General features: G+C 42.6%; 1 protein-coding gene across 4 annotated transcripts in view; it reads left to right on the top strand.

The window, feature by feature from the left end:
• PCYT1B (phosphate cytidylyltransferase 1B, choline) overlaps positions 1-22,574 on the top strand; it is a 126,401-nt gene that overhangs the window by 80,955 nt on the left and 22,872 nt on the right. For all 4 annotated transcript variants that reach the window (XM_056558790.1, XM_056558788.1, XM_056558787.1 and 1 more), the window contains exons 5-6: positions 2,277-2,355; positions 3,856-3,998. In XM_056558790.1, the coding sequence (XP_056414765.1) occupies positions 2,277-2,355; positions 3,856-3,998 (222 nt within the window). The remainder of the gene's footprint in view (positions 1-2,276; positions 2,356-3,855; positions 3,999-22,574) is intronic.

Here is a 22,574-nt window from a genome sequence, read left to right as displayed (position 1 = left end):
GATGGGGTGTGGCTTGCAAGCCGGATTGACACATTCACCAGGAGATGCCGAGTGGAGCTTGTGGCGTAAGGTACTGGAAGTCCCATATACTTGCATCTTTTATATAAGGGTGTATGTAAGGGTAATTTAACTATCATATATTTTTATTTGATATGTAATATGTGTGTACCAGGTATTATTGAAATATCTCCAGCCATACGGAAGTTATGTGGGAACATACATTTCCCATTGAATTGCATGGGACTTTAACCCATTAAGTACTCAGCGTTTTTCCGTTTTTGCACTTACATTTTTTCCTCATCACCTTCTAAAAATCATAACGCTTTCAATTTTACACCTGAAAATCCATATTATGGCTTTTTTTTTTGCGCCACCAATTCTACTTTGCAGTGACATTAGTCATTTTACCAAAAAATCCACGGCGAAATGGAAAAAACAATCATTGTGCGACAAAATTGAAGAAAAAATTTCATTTTGTAACTTTTGGGGGCTTCCGTTTCTATGCAGTGCATTTTTCGGTAAAAATGACACCTTATCTTTATTCTGTAGGTCCATATGGTTAAAATGATACCCTACTTATATAGGTTTGATTTTGTCATACTTCTGAAAAAATCATAACTACATGCAGGAAAATGTATACGTTAAAAATTCTCATCTTCTGACCCCTATAACTTTTTAATTTTTCCGTGTACGGGCCAGTATGTTGGCTCATTTTTTTGTGCTGTGTTCTGAAGTTTTTATCGGTACCATTTTTGCATTGACCGGACTTTTTGATCGCTTTTTATTCATTTTTTTTTTTATGATATAAAAAGTGACCAAAACTACACTATTTTGGACTTTAGAATTTTTTTGCGCGTACGCCATTGACCGTGCGGTTTAATTAACAATATATTTTTATAGTTTAGACATTTACACGCACGGCGATACCACATATGTTTATTTTTATTTACTCAGTTTTTTTATGGGAAAAGGGGGGTGATTGAAACTTTTATTAGGGAAGGGGTTAAATGACCTTTTATTAACTTTTTTTCACTTTTTTTTAATGCAGTGTTATAGGTCCCATAGGGGACTATAACACTACACACACTGATCTTTTTGATCTTTTAACCTGATCCCTGCAAAGCCATAGTTTTGCATGGATCAGCGTTCTAGGGGCTCGATTGCTCAAGCCTTAGCTTAGGCTTTGAGGAATCAAACGCCGATCGGACATGATGGAGCAAGGTAAAGGGGCCTCCGCTCGCATCCTAACTGATCAGAACATCGCAATTTTATTGCTATAGTCTTGATCAGCCCGACCTAGCTGCCGGGAAGCTTTTACTTTCGTATTAGATATGGCGATCAATTTTGATCGCCGCATCTGAAGGGTTAATAGCGCGCGGCACAACGATCTGTGCTGCGCGCTATTAGCCCTGCGTCCCGGCTATCATTAGCTGGGACCGACCCGGTATGATGCGGGGTCACGGCGTGACCCCCTTTTAAATACCGGGACTGGGCGCAGGGCATACAGGTATGCCCTGCATCCTTAACCTCTTAAGGACTCAGGGCGTACCTGTACACCCTGAGCCCCGTACCGGTGTTTAAAACGGGGTCACGCCGTGACCCCGCATCACACCGGGTCGGTCCCAGCATAGCACCGGGCTGCTAATCATAGCACCGATCGTTGTGCCGCGCACTATTAACCCTTCAGACACGGCGATCAAAGTTGACAGAAAGCTACCAACATGTAAAAAGTACATTAAAGGGGTACTCTACCGAAAAACATCTTATCCCCTATTCAAAGGATAGGGGATAAGATGCCTGATCACGGGGGTCCCGCCACTGGGGACCCCCGCGTTCTCTGGCGCGGCACCGTAGTCATCCGTGCACAGAGCTAACTCTGCTCCATGCCGGATGACTGGTGACTACAGCTGCCACGCTCCCTCCATTCATGTCTATGGGGGGGCATGAGGGCTACTACGTAGCAGTCACGCCCCCTCCCATAGACATGAATGGAGCGGGCATGGCATGACTTCATGAACACAGAAGCTCCAAGCTTCCGTGTCCCGGACGCTGCTGCTGACAGCCCGGGGATAAGATGTTTTTAAGCGGAGTACCCCTTTAATGCATATGAAAGAAAACTTCACCATTGAAAAGGGGAGAGAGAAGGAAAAATAGTAAATAAGGGCCATTGTCTGCGGACTAGTCTGGTAAAGCCAGCCTTATCACAGAAGCAGTATATAATAGTGAGCGCAGGGTGCTGTTTTATTGTACTCATACGTTATGTCCTTTTTTTCTAGATTGATTTTGTGGCTCATGATGACATCCCATATTCATCAGCAGGTTCTGATGATGTCTACAAACACATAAAGGAGGCAGGTAATCTGCTTTGTTATTCAGTCTGTGCTGTATTTTGGGGATGTCTAGGGTGTTCTGGTAGGGGCAGCCTCTACTTTACACACATATTGATATGGAACAAGTTGGGACTAATGATCAAGGGTGGCTAATCCAATGTTCAAGGTGGAAGAATAGGCATCTATGAATGCCAACACACAAGTCAATTGCATTCACAGGAGAAATAGAGGATTCATTTACCATGAATTAATTAATTTCTCATCAGAGAAAGATTTCCCCAAAATAGACTACAAAAGAGAAACATATTGGATCCATTGTCATGTGCAAAATACCTATCTGTCCTGGTAATAAAAGGGTTAATCTGTATAGTATGTCTTACAAGGTGAAGCTGCAGTGGCATCAATTGAAACTCTTGCACTACATAGGCATAAGCTTGGGCAAACCAGTGTTCCTACAAATGTAAGTTCCCGATCATTACCCAGTGTGAACCCACCAACGATTGGCCAACAAATGAGCAAACCATTCTGGTCAGGGACATACAGTACTGTCTATAGTGACTATTAAGTTGTGTATGAAGTATGAATGGGTACACTATATGCTCTACCATGTCCCCTATAATAATCAGTAGTGTCAGTCATAGTTAAAGCGCAACTGTCATGATTTTTTAGCCCCCCAGACTACTACAATGTTGTTACAGATGTCCATAACGTGAGTGTAACCATACCTTTATTGCTTTTCCACCTTCTTTTATTACTTATAAAATACATTTATCCTGCAGTCAGGCACAGTCAGATAGGCGTCGCTTGAGGTTCGCAAAGCCCCGCCACTGCCACGCCTATCCTCCCCTTTCAGTGCTGGGATCGCTGTGTAGTAAGACACAGCGCATCTACAGCGCATGCGTCACCGCCCTGTGCTCATAGCGCAGGTGCAGTACTAGAGGAAGGGAGGGGCGCATGCACTGCGTCTTACTTCACAGCGGTCCAAGCTCTGAAAGGGGAGGATAGGCGTGGTGGCGGTGGGGCTTTGCGAAACCCAAGCCATGCCTATCCGACTGTGCCTTACCGCAGAATAAATGTATTTTATAAGTTATAAAAGAAGGAGTTATGTTATGGACATCTGTAACAAGATTGTAGTAGTCTGGGGGGGATAAAAACTCATGACAGTTGCACTTTAATAGTACTCTTCTATTGCCATACTTTCTGTTATAAACTATATCGGTAAAGAAAAGGGTACATTTTTATCCAATATATTGCACTGCCCTCTCATTTCTTGTTTTCACCAAACTTGATACAAATCTAGTAGCTTTGTGCAAAATTGATAATCATTATTTTTATAGCTATTGTATATCTGGAAAAATAGTATTAATCCTCAATATTTATTTTACAAAGAAATATTTGCTCTGAAGAATTAATGGGAAAGGTTGTCTGAGATGCAGATGACATCCATAAGAATGGTGGATAATCATGTTTTAACCACTCTCACATAAAATCTTCTCATCCTGAACACCTTTCCTCTCTGTGACAGGCATGTTTGTACCAACACAGAGGACAGAAGGTATCTCAACGTCAGACATAATCACTAGAATCGTCCGTGATTATGATGTTTATGCCAGGCGCAATCTCCAGAGGGGATACACGGCAAAAGAGCTAAATGTTAGTTTTATAAACGTAAGTATAAAGACTGCTGACAACGCCGGTTCCCATAGCGGCTACCTTTTTTTTTTGTTAACTACAGTGTTTAAAACCAGTGCTCCCATTTCATGTGATGGCTCTGTGCTCTGTATAGTGTGGAGTGTTGTATACAACATTGGATAGAAATCTCCAGTTTCATTATAAATCCTAAATTATTATAACAGTTTGATGGATTATAGGGAGATTAGACCTATAATCCCCTTTTAAAATGAAATGAATTCCACATGTAATACCAGGAATCAATTCTTATTCCTCATAATAATGCCTTAGTGTTAGAAATCCCTTTGATAACATTTATGTTACAGATTCCAATGATATCACATAGCCCGGCGACATCTGAAAAGTCCACTTTCCACTAAGTAGTAAGCTTTCCGTACATGCAGTGGTATGTTTCAGAGCACGGCATCATAAATATGAAATGCATTCCATATATATATATATATGGCAATTCTTCTCCACAAGGATATAGATCCTCTAGAGAGAGTTCAGAGAAGAGCTACTAAACCAGTACATGGGTTGCAAGAAACTTTTAAATACATAAGGGGAATCAACACGGTAAAGGAGGAGAGCGTATTTAAAAGAAAAAAAAGAGGACATAGTTTAACCCCTTAGGACATAGTTTAACCCCTTAAGGATCCACGACGTATGGGTACGTCCTGGGTCCCGATCCTGCAATATAACGCAGGGTCACACGGTGACCCCGCATCATATCGTGGCGGGCCCGGCGTCAAAGTGAAGCGACAAAAAACGAAAGTAAAAGTGCCCGGCTAGCTCAGGGAGCTGTTCGGGATCGCCTCTGTATAATCACGGCATCCCGAACAGCTGTAGCACAGGAGGAGCTCTTCTTACCTTCTACTGTGCTGTCCGATCGCCGAATGAATGCTTCAAGCCTGAGATCCAGGCTTGAGCATTCAATCGCCGAAAACACTGATTGATCCATTCCTATGGAGATGGATCAATCAGTGTAAAAGATCAGTTAATGCAATGTTATAGCCCCCTATAGGAGCTATAATATTGCATAAGAAATGTGTAAAAAAATCATTAACCCTTTCAATTATCCCTTCCCCTAATAAAAGTTTGAATCACCCGGCATTTCCAAGAATAAAAAAAACACAGTGCAAATAAAAATAAACATATGTGGTATCGCCGCGAGCGGAAATGTCCAAATTATAAAAATATACCGCTTTTTAAACCGCACGTTCAATGGCGTACGCGCAAAAAAATTCCAAAGTCCAAAATAACGCATTTTTGATCACTTTTTATATCACAAAAATGTGAATAAAAAGTGATCAAAAAGTCTTATCAGAAGAAAAACGATACCGCTAAAAACTTTAGATCACGGCGCAAAAAATGAGCCCTCATAGCGCCCTGAACACAGAAAAATAAAAAAGTTATAGGGGTCAGAAAATGACCATTTTAAATGTATACATTTTCCTGCATGTATTCATGAGTTTTTTCTGAAGTGATACAAAATCAAACCTATACAAGTAGGGTATAATTTTAACCGTATGGACCTACAGAATAAAGATAAGGTATCATTTTTGCTGAAAAATGTACTGCGTAAAAACGGAAGCCCCCAAAACTTACAAAATAGTGTTTTTTCATCAATTTTGTCCACATTGATTTTTTTTCCCATTTCACCATAGATTTTTGGGTAAAATGACTAAAGGCATTACAAAGTAGAATTAGTGACGCAAAAAATAAGCCATCATATAGAATTTTAGGTGAAAATTTTAAAGAGTTATGATTTTTTAAATTAAGGAGGAAAAATTGAAAATGAAAAAACGGAAAAAGCCCAGGTCCTTAAGGGGTTAAAATTAGAGGGGCCAAGGTTTCTGCAGTAATATGAGGAAGTAATACTTTACTGAGAGAGTAGTGGATGCATGGAATAGCCTTCCGGCAGAAGTGGTCGCTGCAAATACAGTGAAGGAGTTTAAGCATTCATGGGATATGCATAAGGCTATCCTTCATATAAGATAGGGCCAGGGACTTTTGATAGGATTCAGATTATTGGGCAGACTAGATGGGCCAAATTGTTCTTATCTGCCGACACATTCTATGTGATGGCGGGACCACGGGGTGTAGCGGTGTAGGTGGATGGGGCAAGAGGGTAATAACCCCAGGGGCAATGTGTTATTAACCCCTAATGTTTGTGATGCCAGAGTGGTTTTTGGGTACCGGAACCACACGAACAGTATCCACTATTCCAATGGCTAGGCAGTGAAAGGAAAGTCCACAACCAAGTTATGGTTTAATGGGGGCTTTACTGAGGTCAGATAGGTGTTATTATCTTCACAGCTAGGCCAGAATCCCAGAGAGGTGGCCTCACAGCTTGCTGGGACCAATTATAGACTTTAGATGCTTGACTTTAGGCTTGGCTAGACTGTAGATAGTGAAAGCAGACATAGACTTGACTTACTGGAATGACTGTAGATTTGAAGCCTTCCAGGTGCTGGACACTAGCATTGAGTTCTCTGGTGTTTGCTGGTCTTAGTAAAGTGGTGGAAGAAGAGAGAGAATTGTAATGGCCGCCCCTTTTATAGAGGGGGGCTGAGCCAAAGCCACATTGGTCGAGCTGCGGGTCATGTGTTAACCTGGTGCCCTCTGGGTAACATGTGATAACATAAACATAACACGTGACACTTCACAGGTCCTTTATACTAACTATACATTAATACGCTGACTACAATTCTATCACAATAAATGACAGTATAGTCACAACAGGGGAGACACTGCAGGAGAGCCGCAGGTCACTGAGGGACTCAACCTGACAGGGCCTAAGTGTAGTGCAGGACCATGTCCTGTACTGGGACATCACAAACCCCCCTACTTAACACCAGTCGCCCTCGACGCAGGTTCTGTTAGAGTTGAGAGTCGAGGTGGCCCTGGGGCCGGATGCAGTCCTGAGGCATTTTCTGCAAACAAATGTCCATTCCAGGCTGGTAAAGCTGATAACATAAGAGTCTCTGTAATATTGTCCATACATGCTCTGATTTTTGGTGTTCAACCGAGAACTGGAGTAACAATGACGAGGACCAATAAATATAACTTTACTTTAAGAACTTTTGACTATTCATATGATGACGTGACTATGCAACACAGTGGATTAAACACAACATGACATTTGGACTATACATAATAGTCATAACTAGACCTAATACTTTACACTAGACATCTGAGTATTGGGTTGCCTGAGGCTTTCTGCCCAATGCCTTGGCTACTGGGATCCCTTGGCATTAAAAACACTTCTCCCCAGAACACTATATTAAGTTTATTCAAGACGCTCGGCCAGGAGGGAACATGGGAACATCCATGGACAGGTGAATTCTCTCTCTGGGCACATACTCCCTCACAGGCTTTACTGGGGGTAAGGAAGGTATCTGGAGCACAGGCAGATCCTCCTTGTGACACAACTTGATTCGATTACGATGAACGAATTGCGGTTCATACCCTGACTTCTGGATTTCATACACATCTGAGTCGGAATAGGGTACTGTGGTCACCGTACAGGGCTCCCTTTTCCAGATAGAGTCCAGTTTATAGGTTCTCGGGAACTTCTGCAGCCAGACCTTGTCACCTGAAAAGAGAAAAAACCTAATAAGATAGGGTGCTACCTAGTGATGAAAAACAGAATCCAAATAGCAAAGCAAGCCATCACTGACAATCAGCAGCACACCCAACAATAATAATTAATGATTTTATTGGTACAAATTAATGAAAAAGACATACAATTGCGCATAAGGGAATAAATTCAAACTAAACAAACACATTAAAAACATTAAAATTCCTGGCTTACTAGAGCCAGTACACAACCTAGGAGAGGGTCCATGAACTCCCTCTCCTAAACAGACTCCCGTCCTCAATGATAAAATAAATCAGTGCATACCAGGTCTAGACTTATAAAGTGCCACTATTCATATATGTAAAAAAAAATATTAGTTAAGATGGTATACCACATGTAGGCAGTAAAGAGTATCTGTTAGTAAACAATTTTACAAATGCAAGTGCCCATAAAAATGTGGAATAAATACAGATAATACTAAAGGCCCACTGGTGGTCACCATCAGAATAACAAAGGGAAAAGGACCTAATACTGAAATACCATATAGAAGCAAGCGTCCCAGACAAGAATAGAAAAGGTAGAAGAGGACGGGGTCACCAGGAACCCCACGCGTTCCGTTGCCTAAGGATGGCAACTTCCTCAGGGGTGGTTGTGCAAAGAAGGAAATACCAGATATTTATATGCAAGGTAATTACTCGTACATACCCCACCGGTGTCCATAATACGGCCTCCATGTGCTGTGGCGTAACCAAACGCTGTCCCCACTTCCGGTCGGGTGGCAAAGTTACCTCCCCTCCGGATACTGTGCGATGCGTACCCCGTGGAGTGCACGGTGGAAGGTAGTTGAGCTGTATTCACGTAACGTGCATACAGTAGGGTGTGATGGCAATGCGCTCAGCTCGCGTCCTGGTACTGGAATGCACGGTGAGGCACAAGTCAAGCGCATGCGCGCCACCAGTGGATGCCTAGCGGTAGCGCCCGGAGGCGCACCCCCCCAAGCCCATGCGTACGGAACATTTACATGCGTGCATGCTCGGACCAGGAGAGGCGCCACCCAGCGCCCCACTGACACACACCCAGTGGAACGCATATTGAACCGCATGACTAAACGTGCGCGTGCGCAGGAAAATGTTATCAAACACCATGCGCAGGTGCCAAAGAAAACATAAATATATACAATACCCATTGGCATACTGCACATGCGCATATACAACAACATGTAATATACGTTTATAGAGAAAATGCTGTTATATATACAATGTAAGGGAGATGTTGTAATATATACACTGCATAATAGGAAAAAAAATGTGATAGAGATGGCAAAATAGTCTGATGATAATAAAAATCATAATCATCAGCATAAATTATATGTAATCAAGTGTCCTGTGGTAACCGCGGCACCCAACAAGTCACATATGCATATATAGTTAATCAAGTCGTCTTGGAGGTGGTCACCCCTAGCAACCCCACATATTTAAATCCAACCCGTAACAAATTGGATATAATTAGTCTAACAGTAAATTTCATAGTGTATCCAACTATTAATAAATGTCTGTCAAAAAGGTCATAAATAAAGTCCCACCCAGTGAGAAGTCAAAGTTCAGAAAAAGAAAGGGTGATAGTAAAGAAAAATAGTCAAGTAGTTGTATATGTAAGTTACAACAGTATAGTAACAACAGAAAATGTTGTGGGTTAATGGGTGCGTTGGTCACCAATAGGACAATACCATCAATAACGGTAATGAGTTAAACATTAGAATTGGTATCATAACAATCTATGCTATCCCATATAATCCACCCAATAATTTAGTTACTAAAATATAATAGGAAGCGCAGGAACAACCACAGCACATGGATATCTGGCCAAAGGGTTTTTATTTAACAATACAATATCAGTACACAATAAAAACACTAGAAGGGTTGTACACAATGATAACCCTCGTGTGCAAAGTTAAAGTCTACTAATACATCCTAAATTATTTAATATTGTATTTCATACCATTATTTGGTAGAGCTAGTATTCCACATTGTTAATGATCCCATTCTTATTCCTACAATATAAGAAATACTCGACAGAAAAACGATCTGTGAAATGCAAATACACAAAACGTAAGGATCTGGAGGTGGTCAGAGGCAAATGAGTGATCTCATCTTTGTAACCATTATTCAATGTTTCATGGAGATTATCACCAGTGTCCTTTTTATTCGTATGGGGGGAGGCACTAATCCCAAATAGGAACCCCACTATGTCTTCTACGAGGCATCGTCTAACATATTTCCAGCCAAGTTGAGCGTCCAGTCCCAGGCTACCTGTACGTAGTCCATTAACCATATGGTAAAACACTTTTACTTGACTTTAGTCTGTGGTAATATTCCAAAGTCCCACATATTTCCAGGTAATTATTTTCCATCTGCCTCCGTCCACAGGAAGAACACAGTAACTGTGGTGGAGTCAAACAAGGATCCCAATCCATCCTCAACAAGATCCAGCATCAGCAGAAGAAATCCAGAACCAAGAGGAGCCATTCAAAGGAAATCCACAAAAAGATTAAGGTAGGTCCTATATAGGATGTCAAATGAAGAATAATCAAGGAGGCCTATAGAGCAATCTAGTAATGGAGAGTGAAAGGTATTACTGGCATGATAACAATAAAGACTATAAATAGGTATGGCAGTGAATGTGCACATAGTGTAAAAAATAGTACTAATAAACTACTGTGAATGTGAGACCATATGAATAAATGTGAGGGTGGTGTGTGTAAGCACTATGTGAATGTGACTTATGTGAAGATAAGTATAAAGACTAAGAAAGGTGTGTGGGGATAAAGGACTATAAGCAAATATATGTGGATTGTGTAAAACAAAAGTGCTCTGTGCAATACTTACCTATGTAAGTGTCTCTTGTTCGAATCACTGAAGTTAAAGTCCATCCATTTTCAAGCGATTTATAATTCCACTAGCCACTGTAAAAAAGCATAAATAGTAAACCTACAATACCCCCTCCCCATTAGTTTAACCACGATAAGATGAGTGGCCTTACTCACCCAAAAAAACTGTAAATAAGAGTTCCTCATTTAATCCACCCGGGGATACCGATCCCAGTTCATATATCCATCTTGATTCTATTTGTAACAGACAGTGATTGATGGGTCCACCTCTGATATTACTTTATTCCATTTGTACGTCCAAAATGGAATTTTAGAAAGTGTTCAGCTACTGCTGTTAGAGTTCTCCCTTGACTTTGGTCTCTTCTAGCTAACGATATAGTGGATAGATGCTTCTGTATGCGTTCACGCAATTGCTGGGTTGTCTGTCCAACGTAAACTTTGCGGCACAGACAAATTATGGCGTAAATTACACAGGTTGTCTTGCAGTTAATATATTAGCGAATTTTATATTCCCTCTGATTCCCTGGATTCACAAAGATACTACTAGGACACATAAATTGGCAAATCGTGCAATTCCCACAGGGGAAGGAGCCCATGTGCTGAGATCCAGTTCCTGTTCGTTTATGTGGTTTCTGAAAGTGACTATGGGTTAATAGATCTCCTAAATTGGGTGCTCTTCTTGACACAAGTGGTGGTTTATCTGGCACAATGGACCTTACCCTAGGGTCGGACAGCAGGATGTTCCAATTTGCAGTCAAGATGTCTCTTACTTGGTTTCATTGGTTATTAAATGTGGAAACAAATCGGACGATGTCATCCTTCATCCTCTGTCTTGGTTCTAATAAGTTCTGTCTGTCTGATCCTCTTGCTCGCTGAAAAGCTTTAGATATAACTTTCTTGGGATATCCCCTTTCCTTGAATAGTTCGGTCAATTCTTTTGATTGTTGTTGGAAGTCACCCTCATTATTGCAGTTGCGCCTGACTCTCAAGAACTGTCCAGTTGGTATGCCCCGTAATGTGTGTCCGGGGTGGAATGAGGAAAAATGAAGTAGACTGTTTGTTGCAGTCTTTTTACAAAATACCTTAGATTCAATTTGTCCATTGTGTAGTCTTAATTCCAAATCCAGGAAGTCTACTGTGGAGTCAGAGATGTTATAATTTAACAAGATATTTAAATTGTTATTATTTAATTCCGATATGAATGCCACACATTTCTGTCTAGACCCTTGCCATACAAAAAAATATCATCTATAAGACGAAACCAATGCAAAACCTGTTCGAATTTAGGCGATCGGTACTCGTGCTCCCCCTCCCACCAACCCAAAAATAGGTTGGCGTACGAGGGGGCACAACGTGCACCCATCGCCGTACCGGATACCTGTAAATAATAATTGCCGTCAAAGATAAAATAATTATGACTCAAAACAAAATCCAATAACCTAAGCAAAAAAGAGTCAAAATCCAAATTGCTGCTCACCTGTTTGGAGAGAAAATATGTGACCGCCTGAATCCCATCTTTATGTGCTATATTTGAGTACAAAGACTCTACGTCACACGTAACTAGTAATGTATCCAGTCCCTGTAGCGTCTGTATGAGATGCATCGAGTCTCCTATATGAGGTCACTAAACAGTTCTTGAGAGTCAGGCGCAACTACAGTAATGAGGGTGACTTCAAACAACAATCAAAAGAATTGACCGAACCATTCAAGGAAAGGGGATATCCCAAGAAAGTTATATCTAAAGCTTTTCAGCGAGCAAGAGGATCAGACAGACAGAACTTATTAGAACCAAGGCAGAGGATGAAGGATGAAATCGTCCGATTTGTTTCCACATTTAACAACCAATGGAACCAAGTAAGAGACATCTTGACTGCAAATTGGAACATCCTGCTGTCCGACCCTAGGGTAAGGTCCATTGTGCCAGATAAACCACCACTTGTGTCAAGAAGAGCACCCAATTTGGGAGATCTATTAACCCATAGTCACTTTCAGAAACCACATAAACGAACAGGAACTGGATCTCAGCACATGGGCTCCTTCCCCTGTGGGAATTGCATGATTTGCCAATTTATGTGTCCTAGTAGAATCTTTGTGAATCCATTGAATCAGAGTTAATATAAAATTCGCAAATATATTAATTACAAGACAGCAGTAGCTGAACACTTTCTAAAATTCCATTTTGGACGTACAAATGGAATAAAGATTATGGGCCTAGAACGAGTATCTAGTAATATCAGAGGTGGACCCATCAATTACCGTCTGTTACAAATAGAATCAAGATGGATATATGAACTGGGATCGGTATCCCCGGGTGGATTAAATGAGGAACTCTTATTTACTGTTTTTTTGGGTGAGTAAGTCCACTCATCTTATTAATTGATTAAACTAATGGGGAGGGGGTATTGTAGGTTTACTATTTATGCTTTTTTAACAGTGGCTAGTTAAATCGCTTGAAAATGGATGGACTTTAACTTCAGTGATTCGACCAAGAGACACTTATATAGGAAAGTATTGCAAGAGCACTTGTTCACTTTTGTTTTACACAATCCACATATATTTACTCATAGTCCTCTATCCCCACACACCTTTCTTAGTCTTTACACTTATCTTGACACCTGGACACAAAAGAAATCAGTGGAATGGGCTCACACCACCAATTTGATAATGAAAATCCAAAAATTCTTTATTACACATATTAACAATCCATATAAAGGGAAAAAATTTAAAAACAATTAAAATAGCCCAAAAAAGAGCATAGCAAAACCCTGGAGAAGGGCCATGAACCCCCTCCCACAGGTAAGTGACCCCGTCTATAAGAAACACACAGTACAATGATGACAAATAGTAACACTATGTCCCAATTTACCTGTCCTGCTCAAGCATAGAAAAATAAATGTGACAATAAGTAATATGCTGAATAATACTTAGGCGAGAGACAGAGACTGACATCCAATATCATAATAGGACGGGGTCACACCAGAGCCCCACGCGTTCCGTCGCAAAGCGACTTCCTCAGGGGTGTTGTCTTTGGGCTATTTTAATTGTTTTTAAATGTTTTCCCTTTATATGGATTGTTAATATGTGTAATAAAGAATTTTTGGATTTTCATTATCAAATTGGTGGTGTGCACCCATTCCAGTGATTTCTTTTGTGTCCAGGTGTCATGTATGCTTTCTCACTGGAGCTGCACCTCCGCACGTTAGATGTGTTTAACGTATATGAGTTGAGCCTCCCTATATCTAATTGTAGCTCTTTACACTTATCTTCACATAGGTCACATTCACACATAGTGTTGCTCGCGAATATTCGCAATGCGAATTTTATTCTCGAATATGGCACTATATATTCGTAATTACGAATATTTTTTTTTCCCCACAGTACACATCACAGTGATCACCCTTCTCTGCTTCCAGCATGTGTGGTGTAAATAATTCTCTAATACTACTGTGTGAGACTGGCATCCGAATTTTCGCATATGCAAAAATTTGCATATGCTAATTTTGGCATATGCCAATTTTCGCTTATGCTAATTTTGGCATATGCTATTTTTCGCATATGCGAATATTCGCATATGCGAAAATAAAGCGCGAATATTACGAATATGCATATTTTGCGAATATATGACATATTCGGCCATATATTCGCTAAATATCGCGAATTCGAATATGGCGTATGCCGCTCAACACTATTCACATAGTGCTTACACACACCACCCCTTACATTTATTCATATGGTCTCACATTCACAGTAGTTTATTAGTACTATTTTTTACACTATGTGCACATTCACTAGGCCTTATTTTCATATGACCCATGCGATTGTTGTCACTAATACATTATACTGTATATACACCCTCTTCCCCCTTTTTTTGCACTACATTTTTGTGTCAGTAGTCATGTTGCTGTATTTGCGGACTGCAGTATCACATCTATAGTAACATGAGTGTGCCATATTATTTACTCATTTCAAATGATACACGTATATATGCATATATAACCTCATATAGGACAAATATAGTTTAAGTCATATCAATACATTTAATGTAAACTGCATATGCCAAAAATAGTACATCAAAATTTTAATAATAAATGTACTCAATCCATGATCATTGATCACTGATGTAGCTAATTATCATTCTCATGATAAACCTTTTGCCATCTATATACACATATACTTTCTTATAATCAACAATGAACATCATTTACACTCCCCCTTTTTTACCACCTATTCACACTCACATTCAGATCCACACAATCACACAATTCCCAATTGTGTTCATATTTTTTCACTAGGACGACGTGGTTGTAGTCACATAAGGCTCATTCTATGGATAGATTCCAAGTTACATTGTTTCCCACTGCCATACCTATTACTAGTCTTTATTGTTATCATGCCAGTAATACCTTTCTCTCTCCATTACTAGATTACTCTATAGGCCTCCTTGATTATTCTTCATTTGACATCCTATATAGGACCTACCTTAATCTTTTTGTGGATTTCCTTTGAATGGCTCCTCTTGGTTCTGGATTTCTTCTGCTGATGCTGGATCTTGTTGAGGATGGATTGGGATCCTTGTTTGACCCCACCACAGTTACTCTGTTCTTCCTGTGGACGGAGGAAGACGGAAATTAATTACCTGGAAATATGTGGGACTTTGAAATATTACCACAGACTAAAGTCAAGAAAAAGTGTTTTACCACATGGTTAATGGACTACGTACAGGTAGCCTGGGACTGGACGCTCAACTTGGCTGGAAATATGGTATATGATGCCTCGTGGAAGACATAGTGGGGTTCCTATTTGGGATTAGTTCCTCCCCCCATACAAATAAAAGGGACACTGTTGATAATCTTCACGAGACATTGAATAATGGTTACAAAGATGAGATCACTCATTTGCCTCTGTGACCACCTCCAGATCATTATGTTTTGTGTATTTGCATTTCACAGATCGTTTTTCGGTGAAGTATTTCTTATATTGTAGGAATAAGAATGGGATCATTAACAATGTGGAATACTAGCTCTACCAAATAATGGTATGAAATTATATATTATAATGTATTAGTAGACTTTAAAGGGGGTATTCCAGGCAAAAACTTTTTTTTATATATCAACTGGCTCCGGAAAGTTAAACAGATTTGTAAATTACTTCTATTAAAAAATCTTAATCCTTCCAATAGTTAGACAGAAAACTTCAGAAGCTAATAACTATTGGAAGGATTAAGATTTTTTTAATAGAAGTAATTTACAAATCTGTTTAACTTTCCGGAGCCAGTTGATATATAAAAAAAAGTTTTTGCCTGGAATACCCCTTTAACTTTGCACATGAGGGTTATCATTGTGTGCAACCCTACTAGTGTTTTTATTGTGTACTGATTAGAGATGAGCGAACTTTTCAAAAATTCGATTCGGACGATTCGACTAATTTTCCGAAAAAGTTTGTTTTGATCCGAATTTTTTCGCTGCGAATCTATATTAAAAAAGGCTATTTCTAGCCTACATACAGCCTCTATAGGGGTATAGAACACTTTGCTGTGTTCTAAAACGCATATGGAGTGTGCTGGGTTAGTGAAATAATACTGTTATTCAGAATAGCATGCAGATTACCGGCATCGCTTTTAGAATCACTGCCGCACAGCAGCACAATGACAGAGCCTGGTGGTGGCATCAGTGTCAGGAGACCCTATAGTGACTAAATGACAGCGTGGAGGTGTTGGCAGCATGAGGACACCATATAGTGGCTGAATGGCACTTTGTGGAGGTGTTGGCAGCATGAGGACACCATATAGTGGCTGAATGACACAGCTTGGATGAAGCTGAAGCATGAGGACACCATATAGTGGCTGAATGACACAGCGTGGAGGTGTTGGCAGCATGAGGAGACCCTATAGTGGCTGAATGGCACAGCGTGGAGGTGTTGGCAGCATGAGGACACCATATAGTGGTTGAATGACACAGCATGGAAATGTTGTCAGCATGAGGAGACCATATAGTGGCTGAATGACACAGCATGGAGGTGTTGGCAGCATGAGGAGACCATATAGTGGATTAATGGCACAGTGTGGATGTGTTGGCAGCATGAGGAAACCATATAGTGGCTGAATGACACAGCTTGGATGAAGCTGAACCATGAGGACACCATATAGTGGCTGAATGACACAGCGTGGAGGTGTTGGCAGCATGGGGAGACCATATATTGGCTGAATGGCACAGCGTGGAAGTATTGGCAGCATGAGGACACCATATAGTGGCTGAATGACACAGCTTGGATGAAGCTGAAGCATGAGGAAACCATATAGTGGCTGAATGACACAGCGTGGAGGTGTTGGCAGCATGAGGAGACCATATAGTGGCTGAATGGCACAGCGTGGAGGTGTTGGCAGCATGAGGAGACCATATAGTGGATGAATGGCACAGCCCGGAGTTGCCAGCAGCATGGGTAGGCACTAGGCCTTCACAATCCCTAAGATTAAAAGATGAATTAAGAAATTTAAACGGAAGATTTTGGATAGCGGGTGTTACCTATGAGAAAATTTGAAATTACCAGACCCAGGCCCCACAGCGGCATCAGTAACCCATATATTGCCTAAATGACACAGCCTGGAGTTGGCTGATGCACAAGTTCACAACAAGGCTTCACAATCCCTAAGAAAAAAACACCACAATTTTCGAAATTTTTGAAAAATATTTTTGATAGCGGGTGCTACCCATGAGAAAATTTGAAATGACCAGACCCAGGCCCCACAGCGACATCAGTAACCCATATATTGCCTGAATGACACAGCCTGGAGTTGGCTGATGCACAAGTTCACACCAGGGCTTCACAATCCCCCCCAAAAAACACCACAATTTTATAAATTTTTTAAAAAGATTTTGGACAGCGGGTGCTGCCCATGAGAAAATTTGAAATTCCCAGACCCAGGCCCAGCAGCGACATCATTTTTTTATTTGAAATTTAAAACAACCTTTGCGTGTCCCGGACCCCAGTGTGTGGGTATGAAGGACCAAATCCAACAAGCCCCCACAGAGCTCATGTGGCCGTGAGATGTAGGCGCAATGTCTCCATTGCCCTGACCGGCCATTGTTTCCAAGACTTCTCGCCAAGGCAAACCATGTGAAGAACAGCGTGACACCGCCTTGACCTGCACACATGGTATGCTGAAGGGCCATTGAGACTTGTCCGGGCAGTTGGGGCTTAAGACACAGTGGAGGATGCGGAGGCGGAGTAGCACACTGTCGCAGGACCAACGGGCTGACAGAGTGTAGCAGGAAGCAGCATTGAGTGCACACCAGGGCCTCAGAATCCCAAAGAAAAAACAACCATTTTTAAAATAATTTTAAGAATATTTAGGACAGCGGGTGCTACCTATATGTTGCCTGAATGACACACCCTGGAGTTGGCTGATGAGTACACACTAGGGCTTCACAATCCCTCCAAAAAAACACAACAATTGTAGAAATTTATGAAGAAAACTTCTGGATAGCGGGTGCTACCTATGGGAAAATTTACCATATATTGCCTGAATGACACAGGCTGGAGTTAGCTGATGCATGAGTACGCACCAAAGCTTCACAATCCCTAATAAAAAAGACAAAATTTTTGACAAAAAATTTTTACGAAAATTTAGGACAGCGAGTGCTCTCTATATATTACCAGAATGACACAGCCTGGAGTTGGCTGCAGCATGAGGAGACCATTGAAATGTGTGATTTTTTTATTTGAAATTTAAATAAAAATTTGTGTCCCGGACCCCGCCCCGCAAAGGACCTAATCTCACAAGCACCCACAGGGCTCATGTGGCCGTAAGATGTAGGCACAGCGTCTCCATAGCCCTGACCGGCAATTTTTTGTTTTTGTACCTCTGTTTAAGAACAAGCGCATATCCAAGAGTCCAGAAGACTTTATAATGCAGGACGGTGGACCACCAAAAGACATTCTTCTATAAAATAATTTTATATGAAATAAAGAAGCAGAGTTCATCCCTCTGCGTATTTTTTTTGAAAATTTAACTTAAAAAATCACACGCAACAATCGTTCAATGGTGTAATGGTTATTATTGTGGAAAATTCTATTTTATTACTGTGATAATTATCACAAAATTTGAAAAAAAACACTACCCAAGAGTGTTTAATAACCCCATACATTGCACCATAAATGTTAAAATTTTAATTAATCATGTATGTATGTATTTCAAAAATCCTACAATTAAAGGCCCAAGCCCAGAAGCATCATGAAGTCAAGTAGTTCCTGAAAGACACAGGAGCAGTCGGGAGTAGGCATCAGCAGTACCCAAGAGGCTTTAATAACCATCCCCTTACATTTAAAGATGAATGTTGAAATTTGCATTAAGCATGTATTTAGCTACTGCTGAACATCCAAAAATTGAAGGCCCAAGGCCTGAGGGCAGGGAGGCAAGTAGTTCCTGAAAGACACAGAATGAGTATGGAGCAGGCATTTGCAGTACCCAAGAGGGTTTCATAACCCCTTACATTTAAAGATCAATGTTGACAATTTCATTAAGCATATATTTAGCTACTGCTAAACATCCAAAAATTAAAGACCCAAGGCCAGAGCATCAGTGAGGCAAGTAGTTCCTGAAAGACACCGGATGAGCCAGGAGCAGGCAATCGCAGTACCAAAGAGGATTTCATAACCCTAATTGATAACCCAAGAGGGTTTCATAACCAACCATAATTGGGAAATGTTGGTGTAGCAGCATGGTCAATCTACTCTGAGGCATCTGGCATTGGTGGCTGGAAATCCTGGCTGATCCATCCCTGATTCATCTTGACAAAAGTCAGTCTCTCCACATTTTTGGTGGGTAGACGAGTTCGCCTTGGGGTGACTATGGCCCCGGCCGCACTTAACACCCGCTCTGATGGCACACTACTGGCCGGGCAGGACAGCTTTTCCAGGGCAAACTCTGCTAGTTGTGGCCATAAATCAAGTTTGGCTGCCCAGAAGTCCAGCGGATCTTCAATGGTTGTTGGCATGGCCATCTCAAGGTATGCCACCACCTGCTGGTTCAGGTCCTGCTCCATGTCTACCTTCTGCTGATGAGTGGCTTCACTATGCAGGTGAAGAAAGCTACTCATCAGCGACTGTAGACTCAGGCTGCTGCTGATTTAGCTGGTACTGCTCCTCCCACCCCTCCCCTCCCCAGCAGCCATGGCAGTGGAAGGTGAGCGCAGAGGGCCCTCCGAGTCAGACCTGCGAGTGGATGGACCATGTGGCCGATAGGCATCAGCCAACTGACTACGTAGAATCTCTCTGTAGTAGGTCAGTTTGTCCTCCTTCTCAGTGGGTGTAAAAAAAGGCCCCCATTTTGGGACGGTAGCGAGGGTCTAATAAGGTGGAGATCCAGAAGTCATCCCGCTGCCGAATTTTGACAATTCGGGGGTCACTACGCAAGCAACTGAACATGCATCGTGCCATTTGCGCCAGTGACTCGGAGGGACTACCTGCCTCCATCTCCACTGCATACTGCCACGGTGTGTCTGGGTCCTCTGTCTCAACTTCCTCATAATCCTCCAGCTCCTCTGGCTGCTCCTCCTCTCCTGTCCAAAGACTAGAAACACCAGCCATCTCATCCAACCTAAACTGTGCTCCACTCTGCCCCTCATCATCCTCCTCCTCCAGTTCAGCCCCCACAGGGCTCATGTAGACTTGAGATGTAGGCGCAACGTCTCCATTGCCGTGACCAGCCATGGTTTCAATCATTTGTTGTAGGAAATATAGGAGTGGAATCACGTCGTTCATGGCGTAATCCAGGCGACTCACAAATAATGTGGCTTCCTTAAAGGGCCTCAGCAAACGGCAGGTGTCACGTATGAGCTGCCACTGGTTCACATTGAAGTTACACAGGGGAGTACACCTATCTGCTTGGATCATCAAGAAATCGCCATCAAGATGGCTTTTCTTTGTTCGTATAGTCTGTCCAACATATGGAGGGTGGAATTCCAACGTGTGGCAACGTCACAAATAAGACTATGTTGTGGGATACCGTTCTGACGCTGCAGCTCAAGGAAGGTGTGCTTGGCGGTGTACGAGTGGCTGAAGTGCATGCACAGTTTTCTTGCCATTTTCAGGATGTTTTGCAAATGGGATGAAGACTTGAGGAAGTGCTTGACAACCAGATTCAACATGTGTGCCATGCAGGGCGCATGTTTCACACTTCCTTGTCGCAGCGCGGACACGATGTTCTTCCCGTTGTCGGTCACAATGGTTCCCATTTCCAGATTTTGTGGAGTAAGCCATACTAGGATTTCTTTACGAATGAACTTTAGCAGTTCCTCCCCTGTATGACTCCGTTCGCCAAGGCAAACCATGTGAAGAACAGCTTGACACCGCCGTGCCCTACACACATGGTACGATGAAGGGCCACCGAGATTTGGACGTGCAGTGGAGGCCGAGGACATGGTGGAGGATGAGGAGGTGGTGTCGCACACTGTAACAGGACCAACTGCCTGGGAGCGAGAGCATGGAGGAAAAAGCGGTGTGACCTGTCCAAGTTGCTGCTGTGGCTGTGCAGGAACAACATTTACCCAGTGGGCCGTAAAAGACATGTATTGTCCCTGCCCGTAGTTACAGCTCCACGCGTAGGCGCTGCCGTGCACTTTTGAACACACTGACAGGCTCAAGGACTAGCCCACCTTCTCTTGTACAAACTTATGCAGGGCTGGTACTGCCTTCTTCGCAAAGAAATGATGGCTTGGGACTCTCCACCTCGGCTCGGCACAAGCCATCAATTCTCTGAAAGGTGCAGAGTCCACCACTTGAAAAGGGATTGACTGCAACACCAGCAACTTGAACAGGAGCACATTCAACTTCTGCACCTTTGGATTAGTGGGCGCATACTGTTGTCTCTTGGACATGGCTTCGCCGATGGATTGTTGGCGGAATTGCTGACTAAAAGCGGGAGAAGCAGGAGCGACAGAAGGAGGGTTTGACACACAGCTCCCTTCGGCTGAGGTGGTGGAGCCTTGGCTGGATGAAGGAGGGAGCGGATGGCCACTGGGTGATGCAGCAGGCTGGACCACTACATAGGAGCCACAGTTCTCCCAGGCAGCTTTATGGTGGCGAAGCATGTGTTGACGCAGGGCCGTGGTGCCGACATTGGGACCCTGACCAGCGCTTCACCTTCTGCCGAGAGCTTGCATGTGGCTTAGTGAACCTCCTCCGGATGCCTTATGAAAAACGTCCACACCGCCGAGTAGCTGATTTTCCCACCCGCAGTCCGCACTAATTGACTGCTAGTGGCGCCGTCTCCAGGAACCACTGTTCCACTACCTCCCGGAAAGGTAGGCTGCCGCGAAGCAGGTGGTCTCCCCCGGGCACGTTTGGCTCCTGAATTTCCACTCCTGCCACCACGCTGACTGCCAACCGTGCTACCGCCTTGCTGCCTCAAGGGCAACCTGCAACTCTCTTCTCCTGATGATGATTAAGCCCCTTCTGCACCCGGCTCCCAATTGCGATCGGCTTCATCATCATCAACAGTTGTGTGCACGTCACTGATGTCCTCCTCAGTTTCCCCAACAGTGTCTGCTTCAGGACCCTGAACACTTGCAACACCACCTCTCACGTCACTCTCCGCATCACTACTTGGCCGCCTAGCGGAGCAAGCGGCGCATGTCTCCTCCCCTTCTTGGCTGTCCAGTAGCTGCTGACTGTCCTCTATTAGATCGTGCTCAGTAAATAGTGGAGCTGAACCCACAGCATAAGATACTTCTTTAGGAGAGGGAACAGCATAGGACAAAGGCAATGGGAGGACACGGACTGCTCCCGGGCCATGCCAACTGAGGGTTGTGTCTGAGGAACCCATCGACTGTTGACTGGGGGTGTCAGATGTCACTTGTGATGATGTGTATGAGCGTGTTAACCAATCCATGATGGCAGATGGGTTGCTGGTGGAGACACAACTGCTGGCTGATAACGGGAGCTCAGGCCTCTCACTGCGACTCCTGCTGTCACTCACCCCAAGTCTGCTGCCAACTCTGCCTGAAGTATTTAGGCCTCTACCACTCCTCTGTGCATGTCCTGGCACTTCTCTGCCTGACATACTTAGTGCGTTTATGAGGGTATTACAATACGCTACACTACTCTT

This window comes from Hyla sarda, chromosome 2 (genome assembly GCF_029499605.1).
Source record: "Hyla sarda isolate aHylSar1 chromosome 2, aHylSar1.hap1, whole genome shotgun sequence".
Classification (NCBI taxonomy): domain Eukaryota; kingdom Metazoa; phylum Chordata; class Amphibia; order Anura; family Hylidae; genus Hyla; species Hyla sarda.
The sequence above is the reverse complement of the archived record's forward strand: the minus strand, read 5'-3'. Positions and strand labels throughout refer to the sequence as shown.